At 52.8% G+C, this 13,271-nt stretch overlaps 1 protein-coding gene across 1 annotated transcript in view; it reads left to right on the top strand.

Moving 5' to 3' along the window:
* PADI3 (peptidyl arginine deiminase 3) overlaps window positions 1-11,984 on the top strand; it is a 28,653-nt gene extending 16,669 nt beyond the window's left edge. The window contains 8 exon segments of the mRNA XM_027110721.1: window positions 1,686-1,793; window positions 3,489-3,532; window positions 3,534-3,638; window positions 5,390-5,534; window positions 5,630-5,732; window positions 7,560-7,639; window positions 9,889-10,014; window positions 11,751-11,984. Of these exon segments, the coding sequence (XP_026966522.1) occupies window positions 1,686-1,793; window positions 3,489-3,532; window positions 3,534-3,638; window positions 5,390-5,534; window positions 5,630-5,732; window positions 7,560-7,639; window positions 9,889-10,014; window positions 11,751-11,984 (945 nt within the window).
* Window positions 11,985-13,271: the final 1,287 nt, after the last annotated feature.

Genomic DNA, 13,271 nt, shown 5'->3' with positions numbered 1-13,271 from the left:
TGACATCCATTCACCCATAGGATCCGGCATAGGCACTGGGCTGAGCCTGAAGGGGATGGCAGAGGTGCAGGGCGCACGCTCCTTGCCCTCAACAGCCTGGACCAGTGGTTCTCCATGGAAGGTGGTTTTGTCCCCCCAGGGGACATTTGGCAGCATCTGGAGACATTTGGTTGTTACACTGAGAGAGGCGGTGCTATTGGCTTCCAGTGCGTAGAGACCAAGGGTGCCGCTAAACAGCCTGCAATGCACAGGACGGCCTCCACGAGAAAAAATTACCTGGTCCCAAGTGTCAAGAGTGCCGAGGCCAGAAGCCCTGATAGAGAGAATGACTGCGACAGAAATCCCCGCCCGACACTCTAAGATGGAGCGGGGGTGCTGGCAAAGTGCCAGCAGGGTTTGGAGGCGCGTGGCATCACCTCTGTCTGGGGGATCAGTGAAGATTGCCTGGAGGGCGCATCTGAGCTGGACCAGATTTGGTGAGTGGATAAGGATTTGTGTCGTTTATCGAGCACTCACTGCTGGCCGTGTGTAGCATCATTTCATCTTCCTGACAATGCCCTGTCAATAAAGAAGGAGCTCTCAGGGGAGTAAATGCCTAGGGCCGCAGATCTGGTGAGGGCTGTGCTGAGACTCAATGGACCGTGTTCCTGGAAGAAGACTGGCATGTGCAAAGGACCAGAGGTGGGAGGCATGAGAAAAGATGTCACCTATTCTCTTTGGCCAGGGCCCAGTTTCTTTGAAGGGCAAGAGTTGAGGTAGGAGGCCTTGAATGCCAAGCTAAGAAGCTTTCATTTCAACTGGAGGTTCATCCAGTGAGGTGGTTCAGAGCAGGACTCTGGAGCCGGGCAGCCTGGGTTTGGATCCTGGCTATGCTGCTGGCTAGCTGTGTGCCCTTGGACAAATAATTAGATCTCTCTGTTCCTCACTTTCCTCATGGGTGATATGGGGTAATCATGGCCCCTCCACATAGGCATGTCACGAGGACTGATGGAGTTAATATTTGTAAAGAGCTTAGGGCAGGGCCGGGCCCATAATCGTGAACTTCTTGTGTTGGATACATAGTTCATCAGTGATGGGTCATCTTTGCCTCCGGAACCAGAGGGCTCAGGATTGACCTGGATGTGTTTACGTGTTTGAAAAGGAAGCCTGGGGCTTCCCTTGAGGTCCAGTGGTTAGGACTCCGAGCTTCCACTGCAGGGGGCATGGGTTTGATCCCTTGTCGGGGAACTAAGATCCCGCATGCCACATGCAGCGTGGCAAAAAAAAAGAAAAGGAGGCAGATCTGTACCTCCTCAGGCCCCCTCAGCCCTGTCCAGCCGTCAATCCCTCAGGACCACGTGCAGAGGCCAGATGTGCTGGCTGGTGCCCAGCAGCCTGTTTGTCCATCGCAGGCCACCCAAACCCGTCTCTGTATCCACTCTGCCCTGACCCAGCACAGGGACAACCCCAAGGCCATGTTCTCGTTCATTCCTGACCTGTCTTGCTGTGTGACCCTAGGCAAGGGGACCCCCCTCTCTGAGCCTCCAGCCCCTCCTCCAGCTAGCAGACATCATGGCCCCTCCGCCCCAAGGGCAAAGCAGGCCTGCGGCACAGAACTCCCGTGAACAGTCTTCCCCAAGGTGCTGAGTGCCAGGCAAGCAGGGGAGGCTCCTGACCATCCACAGCTGGCGACCTCATGTTTGCAGGATGGGATGGAGCTGGGCTACATTCAGGCACCACACAAGACCTTCCCAGTAGTCTTTGACTCCCCCGGGAATGGAGAACTGCAGGACTTCCCTTACAAAAGAATCCTGGTGAGTGGTCAAGGCCACAGCCTAGGCCTGAGGGCTGAGAGACATTACCCCAAGGGCCAGACTGGGAACTATGTTCCTTAGGGACAGGAGTAGAGTTGCCAGATAAAATAGGAGATGCCCAGTTAAAGCTGAATTTCTGCTACACAGTGAGTAACTTTTAGTATAAGTATATCCCATACATTGCATGGGATATACTTATACTAAAAATATATTTGTTGTTTATCTGATATTCAAATTGAACTGGGCATCCTGTATCTTTTTTTTTTTTTTTTTTGCAGTATGCGGGCCTCTCACTGTTGTGGCCACTCCTGTTGCAGAGCACAGGCTCCGGACGCGCAGGCTCAGCGGCCATGGCTCACGGGCCCAGCCGCTCCACAGCATGTGGGGTCTTCCCGGACCGGGGCACGAACCTGTGTACCCTGCATCGGCAGGCGGACTCTCAACCACTGCGCTACCAGGGAAGCCCAGCATCCTGTATCTTTTTTTTACTAAATCTGGCAGCCCAAGAAGGGGAGGGGAGGCAGGACAGTGCAGCTGTTAAGAACATAGGCTTTGGAGTCAGTCAGCCTGGCTCTGTCACTCACATGCTGTGTGACCTTGCATAAATAATTTCCCCTCTCTGAGCCTCAATTTCCTCATCAGTAAAAGTATGTTAGCCCTGGCCTCAAAGGTGTTTGTGAGGCTTCTCCATGCCTACATGAAGAAAACATACAACATAGTTTGCTCGTATGATTATTGGTAATAAAGAGGGTGTTTTCAAATGAACTTATCTATGAAACAGAAACAGATGCACAGACATAGAGAACAGACTTGTGGTTGCCAAAGAGGAGGGGGAGTGGGGGAGGGAAGGACTGGGAGTTTGGGCTTAACCAATGCAAACTGTTACATACAGGATGGATAAACAACAAGATGCTACTGTCTAGCATAGGAAACTATATTTAATATCCTGTGATAAACCATAATGGAAAAGAATATGAAAAAGAAGAGATATATGTCTAATTGAGTCATTCTGTTGTACAGCAGAAATTACCACAACATTGTAAATCAACTAAACTTCAATAAAATTTAAAAAAAAAAAAGTGTCTTAATCTCTCTCCTGAGAAAAGAGGGGAGATTCCCTCGTGCCAAAGAGAACGGAAGACTTCTCCAGCACCTTATTGGATCACAAAGGTGGGAGGAGCTCTCCCCTGCCCCTCGATATTGTCTAAATTCCTTCTAAGAGATGGCCCTGGGAAGTTCTCCCCTTTTCCAGAGTTGAAAAACTGAGTCTCAGTTGAAAAACTGAGACCAGCCTCTTTGTCCCCAAAGTAGGCCACTCTAGAGCAGCCAGATACCTGCCTTGGATTGGACTTGGCAGGAAGGCCGTGCAGAGGGTAAAGGGGAGTCCGTGGCCTCAGGCTCAGTGTCTAATGGGGAGTGTTGGAGCAGCCAGGGCCCTCTCTGCTGTTTTCCCATCACCATGGGGAATAACGTTCTCTAATATGGCAGCAGGGCCAGTCAGTGGGCTGTGTGTGTCCCAACCTTGGCAGGCGTGAATAAAATACCGCTAGGTCAGATCCCCATCTTTGACTCAGTATTTCCATCTGAAGAATGGGTGGTTGCTCCCACTCTAAGGAGCTCAAAGCCCAACAGGTAGGTTCAAGCTCTTCCTGGTGAGCCTCCCCACTCCCAGCCTGACTCAACTTCCCCTACCAGGGTCCAGATTTCGGCTACGTGACTCGGGAACCACGAGACAACTCTGAGTGGCCTGGATTCCTTTGGGAACCTGGAGGTCAGCCCCCCAGTGGTGGCCAATGGGAAAGAATACCCCCTGGGGAGGATCCTCTTTGGTGGCAACCTGCCTGGGTGAGAGAGGTGTTCTTGGGGTGGAGACTGAGGGTGGGGTGGTGATGGTGGCTGGGGGAGGGGCCATTCTACTCCTAGAAGAGAACCAGAAAAAATCAGTGATGAAATTGTAGACCTGGATGTGGTGGGGTGGGAGCAGAAGACGGTTCTCCAGACACTGTCCACACTTACCTCGGGGAGTCTGAGAAGACTGGAGCAAGCAGAGACGTAAGAGATCATTCAGTCCAACACTTTCATTTCGTAAGTGGGCCCAGAGAAGGTGAGTGACCTGGGAAAGGTCACACAGGCTGCAAAGTTATGACTAGACTTAGATCTTCTGATTCAGAAAATAAATAGATGTTGACATCAATTAATAGTTATAGATGAAAAAGTTTTAAGTCTCAGCAGTCCCAGGAGAAATTACATTTAAATCAATGCTTGTTCACACTATGATGTAAATGACTAATATCAGACCTTGTCCTGAGAGCAAAAGGGAGGTATAGGACATGAAAATTGAGACAGCAGTGACACAAAGAGAGAGTGTAACTGATTATGTCTTGTTCAATATGTGACACAGGGATATTGATGAAAAAGAAAAGGAGTTATATGATAATGGTTATTTGCTATGGAATAGACCCAAACTGAGCCAATCAAATTCAGCAAAGCAGTTAGAACAGACTTGTGATCAAACAACAGGTGAAACGAAGCTTTGAAGGGGACTACCTGCCCTCAAACACATGATCTCACAGAAAGAGGAAGTTGGGGCCATGCCATTAGATACTTTTTCAGAAGGTAAGAGAAGAATGGGGTTTAAATTCATGAACATAATATGCCGGGGCTATGAGAAAAGATCACCCTCTCCCCTCACTGATATGCAGGAAGGCGAGGCTGCAGCAAGAGAGATGTAAGTTAAACTCTACAAAGCACTGCCCAGCCGGTGATTGAATATGGGGGTGAAATCAGTCTCTTAGAGAATGTGAGGATGGGGTGTGAGGGTGCTTCTGAGGATTTGCCTGGGTGGTGAGACCTGGGTGGGTCACTGACCTGGTGTGATTGACCTGTCCTGTGTCTGCCTCATCGAGAACTCACCTGGAGTGTAATTTATTATATAAATATATATATTTTTAATATATATATATTTATTTATTTTAACATCTTTATTGGAGTATAACTGCTTTACAATGGTGTGTTAGTTTCTGCTGTACAGCAAAGTGAATCAGCTGTATGTACACATATATCCCCTTACCCCCTCCCTCTTGCGTCTCCCTCCCATCCTCCATATCCCACCCCTGTAGGTGGTCACAAAGCACCGAGCTGATCTCCCTGTGCTATGCGGCTGCTTCCCACTAGCTATCTGTTTTACATTTTATAGTATATATAAGTCCATGCCTATTTATTTTTTATTTTTGGCTGCGTTGGGTCTTCGTTGCGGCACGCGGGATCTTCGTTGCCGGGCACGGGCTTCTCTCTAGCTGTGGCTCGCGTGCTCAGGAGTCTCAGCGTGCAGGCTTAGTTGCCCCACGGCATGTGGGATCTTAGTTACCCCACCAGGGATCGGACCCGTGTCCCCTGCATTGGAAGGTGGATTCTAAACCACTGGACCACCAGGGAAGCCCCGAGTGCAATTTAAATATATATTTATTGTCTTCCCTGATTACAAAAGCAATGCATTTTTGGGCAGAAGTTGCAGAAATCTTGAACTCTTGTCATTCCATTTCTGCATATACGTATATTTTTAGTTAACTTTTGTTTTTTAACCCCTTGGGCCCCAGATCAAGAGGCCGCAGGGTCACCCAGGTGGTTCGGGACTTCCTTCACGCGCAGAAGGTGCAGCCCACTGTGGAGCTCTTTGTGGACTGGTTGGCCGCGGGCCATGTGGGTGAGTTTCTGAGCTTTGTCCCTGCCCCTGATGGGAAGGTAAGGACTCGGGAGACAGCTCTGGGTTAGGGGATGAGCTCCAAGGAGCCATGCTGAGGCCGGGGAGCTCAATGGAATCTGCGCTCTCCACACAGGGCTTCCGGACGCTCCTGGCCAGCCCTAGCGCCTGCTTCAAGCTCTTCCAGGAAAAGCAGAAGCAGGGCCACGGCACGGCCCTCCTGTTCCAAGGGGTTATTGGTGGGTACCAGTGCTGTGTCCCTCATCACAGCTTTCCCACCCTCGTCACCTAAATTAAGACATGTCGTGGCTTGAGGGAGGAAGGGCACATGTTAAAACAGGGCTGTCCCCCCAGGTGTGAGATCCCTTGCTCCACCAGACACCACTGTCCATGGCTGGGGCAGAGCTGGCAGGGAGCTCTGTGATGGATGATGGGCTTGGAGTGGGTGTGGACAGAGTGGAGACGTGGCCAGCTTTGTGGGCACGTGACCAGGGCAGTCATACAGGGCCCTCTGCTCAGAAGGATCCAGCACTTGGGATTTGATGCTCTGCCCTTCACTGTCTTGAAAATCTTAATAACTTGTGTTTGTGAGCAAAATCTGATTGGTCAATGGAGCATCTTTTGGGGGCTTGGAGCCTGGGCTCATGAACAGTCCCACCCTGGACCATACCTCTCTCTGAGAGAAAAGCTTCCACAGAACTTAGAAGCTGCCAAGTATAACTTCCCACGTCCCCTTACCACCCCTCACTACCATCGCCCCGAAGCCCCAGCTATAAAGTGGAAGAAATACAATTTCCCCGAAACCCATCCCTCCCACAAGGACCATGAATAGACTCCTTTGAGCTCAGATGAAACCTGGAAAAATCCTCAAATCCAAATCTCATGTACCAGGCAGGGAGAAAGCGATCTTCATCTTTCTTAGAAGCACCGCTTTACAGGGAGCACTGTCCTGAGCAGGACAGTGAGGGAATTCACAGCTGTCAGACCGCACATAGCCACCGTGTGGCACTGGAGAGCTGATACCCAGGGTGGTGACCGTGGAGGCCCAGCACACCTCAGTGGTCACCTACTGTGTACCAGCCCCCAGGCTGTGTGGTCCACGCAGGTTACCCCATTTGACCTCAGGAGAGCCTGTGAGGCTTATTGTCACTCTGCTTCACACGTCAGAATATGAGGCTCAGAGAGGGGAAGGCGCTGGCCCAGAGGCCTCAGCAAGAATGCAGTGGAGCTGGGTGTGGACTCCAACTGGGGTGGGGGGGATGTCAAGCCTGGGGCGGGGGGTGGGGTGGCCAGCAAGCTGTCTCCTTTCCCTTGGTCAAGGCTTCACCCCTTCATGAGCACTGGGCTTGGGTTTGAATCACAAGCACCCCCATTTCCTAGCTGCAAGACCTGAGGCAAGTCTTTTTACCTCTCTGAGCCTCAGTTTCCTCATCTGTAAAGTGGGGATGGTGATGCATACCTTGTAGGGTCGCCATGAGGCCTGAATGAAGTGCTGAGTGTAGAGAGCTGGACTCAGGGCCTGCACAGGGTAAGAGCTTCATAAATGGCAGCCGTGAGGACTGTGAGCCATTGGCTCTGACCTCCCCTGTCATGCCCGTCTCCACGGGCACCTCATCAAGGCTGCAGGAAAGCTGGGCCTGGGGGAGCCCCTTTGCCATGCAGTCACCTCTAGGAGATCAGGGACAGGGTCCAATGGTGTCCGTCAGGGCTGGCACTGGTGGCAGGTGGGCGACCCAGCTCCCTGCCCCACCACTAGCCAAAAAAGAGCGATCATCACCCAGGGCCCCGGTGGGAGTGGGGGAGGCTGTACATTTCCAATAAAAGGTGTCGCCACTTCCAAAGTGCTCAGATGAGGGTCTAAAGTTCATGGCACTGCAGCCACCTGCCCCTGCCGTCCTCACACGCCCAGACTCGCACAGTGGCCAAGCGGAAAGGCCGGGGAGCTGCTGACTCAGCAAGACTGGTACCTGCGAACTTGACCTCTGCCTGGCTGCTTCCCAGAGCAGGTGGCCCTCCCTGCTGGCATTGTTCTCACCCTGCCCTTCGTGTCTCTCTCTCCTTCACAGGCAATCAGCAGATCAACGCCATCTCCATCGACCAGGTCCTCTCCAATGAAAACCTCATCAGCTACAATAAGTTTGTCCAGGTACAGGGCCGTGGGCTGTGAGTGGGAGCTGGGCGTGGCTGGGGACCGGGGTCTGAAGCTCACAGTTCATGAAAGCTCAGGCTGGAGCAGGCCCAGATGAGGGCCCCTAAACCCTGACTTTGACCCGAGAGAAAGGAGGGGGTAAGCAGGCACATGTGAGGAGGACAAACATTCCAGGCAGAGGGCACAGCACAGACGAGGCCCTGAGGTGGAACAGAGGGGCCTGGGGTGTTTAAGGACAAGCCAGGAGGCCCACGTGGAGTGCGGGGAGACAGGTCCCACAAGGCCTGGTAGGGCATCACTAGGGCTTTGGCTGTGACTCCGAGTGAGATTGGAGGCCACTGGGGAATTTGAGCAGAGGACTTATGCTTTGAAATGATCTCTCTGCTGCTGTGTTGAGAATATATCTTCTATTACAGCGAGGGGTGGGGAGTGGTGACAGTAGGTCCCAGCAGGAAACATGGCACTCCAAGCGGATAACTGTAGAAAAGTTTAACAAAGAGAATATTTACAAAGACATAGGGAGGATTTGAGGAAATCAACAAAGGCCTGTCGCATATCCCCAGGGTAGAAAGAGGGGAGCCGTCACCACCCCTGGGCCTGGAGGAATTAGGCAAGGAAGATGTTACTGGAACCTGGAGGGGTCACTACAAGAAGAGGCTACGAGACGGCAGCTGGGACTTCACAGCCAACCCACAGTGACCTGACAAGGAGGGAGCTGGGGGAACAAAGATCCCAACTGCACTCTCCTACCAGTCCCCCCACCTTCTGCCAGTGCCCCCATTGGCTGAACCCAACCGGAAGCCTGTGGGTAGGGGAGCCCCTGATTCCCAAGGGGCAGCCTCCCAGGGCACAGAGCAGATAAGATGGGTGACAGTGGGTCCAGTAGAGCAAACAGAATATCCAGCCCAGGGCCTTCCAAGAAGCAAATGCCAAGATGGGGGTTAAACCTGCAAGGATTTTATTAGGGGCAATGCTGCAGGAGGGAAAGAGGAAGGGAGCTGGAGGAGGCTGGGCGAGCTGGTCCTGAGGGAGGAGAGGGAAGGAAGGGTGGATGCATCCTTTACTGCCACACAGTCAAGCTAGGCTCGGCCAAACTGCGGGATTCTGCAAGCCAATCAGCCATCAGAGGGTCCCGGCTCCCAGAAACTGTCTGCCTTAGTATCTTGCGGAGCTCAGCCATTGGCTGTTAGCAGCTGGTGGGAGGTGTGGCCTCGGGCGGGCGCCAGCACAGGAAGGATTTCAGAGCTGTATCTGGGCAGCTGGGCCCTCGGTCAATTCCACTCCCATGGCTGGAGGTCTTCGAGGAGCATTGTCATGGCCGCCACATGAAGCAAGACCAGAAGAAGCCAGGAGGCCAGTGAGGAGGCCGCTGCCGGCAGCCAGGCGGGCGGGGAGGCCTCTCCCCCGGGTGGAAGGGGTAGAGGTAGTGGGGAGGGGTCCGATCGGGGGTATATTTTGGAAGTAGAGCCCACGGGACTGGCTGATGATGGATGCTGAGTGAGAGGAAAGGAGGCATCAAGGATGACCTCAGGGATTTTGACCTGAGCAATGGGTCCATTCACAGAGTGGAAGAACGGGGTGGGGGCATGGGTGGAAATGAAGAGGTTGTCTTTGGACCCGTCACATCTGACGTGCCCGTTAGACACCCAAGTAAAGATGCAAAGTGCTGGTTATGCTGCACGTCTGAGCTCAGCAAAGAGGCTGGGCTCTATAAAGCGGTTGGGAGATAGAAATTTAGGAGTTGTCAGTGTCTGGTGTTTTAAACCATAAGACTGAAGGAGAGGGACTTCCCAGGAGGTGCAGTGGTTAAGAATCCGCCTTCCAGTGCAGGGGACTCAGGTTCGATCCCTGGTCGGGGAATTAAGATCCCACATGCTGAGGGGCAGCTAAGCCCATGTGCCACACCTAGAGAGAAGCCCGCACACCACAACGAAAGATCCCGCATGCCGAAATTAAGACCCAACGCAGCCAAAAAAAAAAAAGACTGAAGGAAATCCCCTAATGAGTGAAGGATCTAGAGAAGGGAGAGGGTCAAGGATGGAACACTCTCACTTGAGCCTGGCTAATGGGATAGGGCTATGAGGGGTGGGACACGGGGCAGGTATATGTTGATGAAGGGGCACAAAGAGAATGTTTGTGTGGAGAGTTGATCTCTGGGCATCCTGCCCGTCCTTAACCAGACATGACCCCTGGGGTTCCCTCCAATACGGGCAAGGTCTCCTACCTCTTCCTTCCTCCTCTCCGAGAGCTGTGTCGACTGGAACTGGGAGGTGCTGAAGCGGGAGCTGGGCCTGACCGACGGTGACATCATCGACATCCCCCAGCTCTTCAAGATGGAGAGGAGAAAGGCGGTGGCCTTCTTCCCTGACTTGGTGAGACCACCACCCGTGACCTGAGGTTTCATCAAATTAAGCTCTGAGCCTCTGCTCCCCAGTGGGCAAGACGATTGGTCGCCGCCATGTTTGGGACTGTGGTGGCTGGTAGCGGCGGCAGGGAGAATCAGAGGTCCCATGGTGCCCAGCAGAAGGACTTCCTCTTCACTGATTGTCATGGTCACTATGAAATGCTCCTTGGCCAAGCCCTTGCTCAGGGACCATCAGGGAAGGGCTCTTCTCTCCTCCCAGGGACCCACTTGATATTTGTGGAGTGAATGAAAGATTGCATGAGGCTGTGCATGTAAAGCATGTCGTATCCACTGGGAGCTCAGGTGCCCATTCTGCTCCCTTTCTCCCAGTAAACAGCTATTCACCATCCTCCACATATTTAGGGTACCCTGTGTGAGACACACAGATGATTAAGGCTGCTCCCTGCTCCCAAGGAGCTGCCGGTCAAATCTGTTCAGGGGAAAACTCTCTTCACCTCTCTGAGGATGTGTCCCAACAATCTACTTTGTATAATAAAGTGATGTGGCAGTTCAGAGATGGGACAAAGCACTTCCGGCCCAAGAGGTAGGACTGGAGATCCAAGAGGGCTTCATGGAAGAAGTGGCCTTTGATTGAGCCCTGAGGGCTTTGCCTCTGAAACTTGAACTTGCATCTGGAACACCTGGACCACTGGGCCCTCGCCCCAGGGGTTCTGATCCAGCAGGGGCCTGAGACACTGCTGCCTTTCTAACAAGCAAGCATCCAGGTGACGCTTACTGCTCTCTGAGGACCACACTTTGAGATCACTGCTGTCAATCACTCGGCTTCCTCCTTCTTCTTTCCCCTACCCTTTCAAACCCTCTACACCTCCATCCCCCAGAGGAACTAGACTCACCCATCATCAGAGGCTTGCAGGGAGCCTGTCCACACCACCATTGCTTTATCCCTCCTTCTTTCCTTCCCCTTTCTGGCTTTTTGCTCACTTTGATTTCCCCACTTGTAAAGCCTCTCATCACTCCTTTTCCTTCCAGCATCTGTAAGGAGGCCTTGCAATTATGTCTGTGTCCCCAAGAAGCTTGTGCACTGGTCCAGATTCTTGTGTTTGCAGGAGGACCACCCAAGCCAGCTTCAGCCAGAGCAAAAGATTCAGTATAAGGACACCAGGAAAGCCAGGGGCAGCTGTGGGGGACATCAGGAGCGCGTGGAACCATTTCTTGTCTCTGCGTCTACATCATTCATCCCTCTCCTTCCCTGCTTCTCCTCCTCCATTTCCTGGCTTCCTTTGCTTCTCTATCCCTGGGGATGAATATTAATATGGCCACATATAAGTATAGACACAGGCAGAGATTGACTCAACTCTCCCACCATATCAACTTCAAACACCCGAGGAGAGAATCTGATTGATCCAGCTGGGGTCATACGTCTACCCTGGTCCAATTGGCTACAGCATAGGAGTTTGGGATTCTGTAGCACAGACATGGCAGCCACCATGACCCACCAATATGGAGGGCAGTCACCAGAGAAATAAGTTGTCATTGTGAACTCTGCAGACGTGCCCATGGCAATGCACAGCTGGCCAGATTTCCTAGCAGCCCAAGTTCTTCTCCCACTGCCTGGAGAGGCGAGTAGCTATTTGCAAGCCTGCCTCAAAGACAAACCCAGGTCCTGCCGGGTATAGTGAGGGTGCTGGGGTGGGAGCTGATGATGAAGTGCCGCCCCTGACTTGGGCTCCCCCTTTGTTGTAGGTGAACATGCTAGTGCTGGGGAAGCACCTGGGCATCCCCAAGCCCTTCGGACCCATCATCAACGGCTGCTGCTGCCTGGGGGAGAAGGTGCGGTCCCTGCTGGAACCGTTGGGCCTCCAGTGCACCTTCATTGACGACTTCACCCTATACCACAAGCTGCACGGGGAGGTGCACTGCGGCACCATCGTGCGCCGGCAGACCTTCTCCTTCAGGTGGTGGAACGTGGTGCCCTGAGCCCATCCCCCCACCATCCTTTACCCCTGGGGTGGGATGTCGGCCTGGGTGATGGAGACTGAGACAGGCCCCTGAACAATAAGTGTCAAGAGACTCCAGGTTTCCAGATGGAACAGCCTCTTGGAAGCCTTTTCCTCAGAGGTGTTCACGCCTCACCTGCAACCCATTTGGTTTTCAGCCTTGATTCCCCTTGGCCTCCCAATAAGAAGGACCTCATTTCTTGTGGCCTCTCATGCGGACTCCTCCAAACATCCCCCTCCCCCTTCCCCCAGATCCTCTGTATGGGGCCTAATTCACTTTGGGGTCTAGAAACATCCATGCATCTCCTCTGCCCTCTTGGCCTGTGTGTCCTAACAGAGGAAGGACCCACAATCCTGCTTTGGTCTGATTGCCTCTGGAGCTACAGGGGAACTAACGTCCTAAAGTCACAGGACAGAGATTCAGCCCATAGCCTCACCGACAGGAAAGGAGCAGATGCGGGACCAGCATTCCAACTCCCAGGCTCCTGACCAGGTGTTGAACGCCACCCCCGCCCAGTGCCCAGCAGGAGCTTTAACAGAGTAGGTGCTTCTAGATGCATGTTGAAGCAATGGGAGTCACCCCTTACCTAGCCTTAGAAACATCTCATCATCGGATGTTCAGAAACCTGACTTGGTTCTAAGACCTCCTGGAATTTCTTGGAGATGAAAATATCTGGGGAATTCCCGGAGATTGGCAAGACTGGGTGCAAGGGTGAAAAATGTCCTTCATAATACATGGGGTGCGTCAGTGGCCCTGGGTCCTCTCTGCAGGAGGGGAGAGCCCTGGTAAAATCAGTCCTAGGCTTTCTGTTGACTCCTGGTCAATATTTCCATATCTTGCTCCACCTCGGGAGAGGGGGGCCTGGTGGGCCGGACCCACCGAGACGGCTCACAAGGGGGCAACTCTGGGAATGAAGCGCTCTGAGCGCAGGGGAGTGGGGGGAGGGGCTGGATGGTTTTCTCCAGATGTGTGTCAGTTACATGTGTGTTGTGTGGGTCCAGCTGTGTTTCCATCCCTGGCTAATAAAGCTACAGAAACACAAATGGTTTGAGTCTAATTTGGGCCCTTCTTTGGGCTTAGAACACAACAGCAAGAACAGAGAAGTTCTTTTGCGGCTGAAGTATTTACTTGCCTGGCCCCCAGGAAGGTGAGGCTGAGAAGCCCAAATTTTGGTAAGACTGTGAGGTCGCTGCATCTTGGCCACAGGATGAGTTAGGGCCACCGTGGACAGGTGCAATGATACGGATGCATAAATGCAAGCCCAGG

The sequence above is a fragment of the Aethalodelphis obliquidens genome, unplaced genomic scaffold (genome assembly GCF_003676395.1).
Source record: "Aethalodelphis obliquidens isolate GAN/ISIS:26980383/991018 unplaced genomic scaffold, ASM367639v1 scaffold9, whole genome shotgun sequence".
NCBI lineage: Eukaryota > Metazoa > Chordata > Mammalia > Artiodactyla > Delphinidae > Aethalodelphis > Aethalodelphis obliquidens.
Note: the sequence above shows the minus strand (reverse complement) of the source record. Positions and strands in the feature narration are given on the sequence as shown.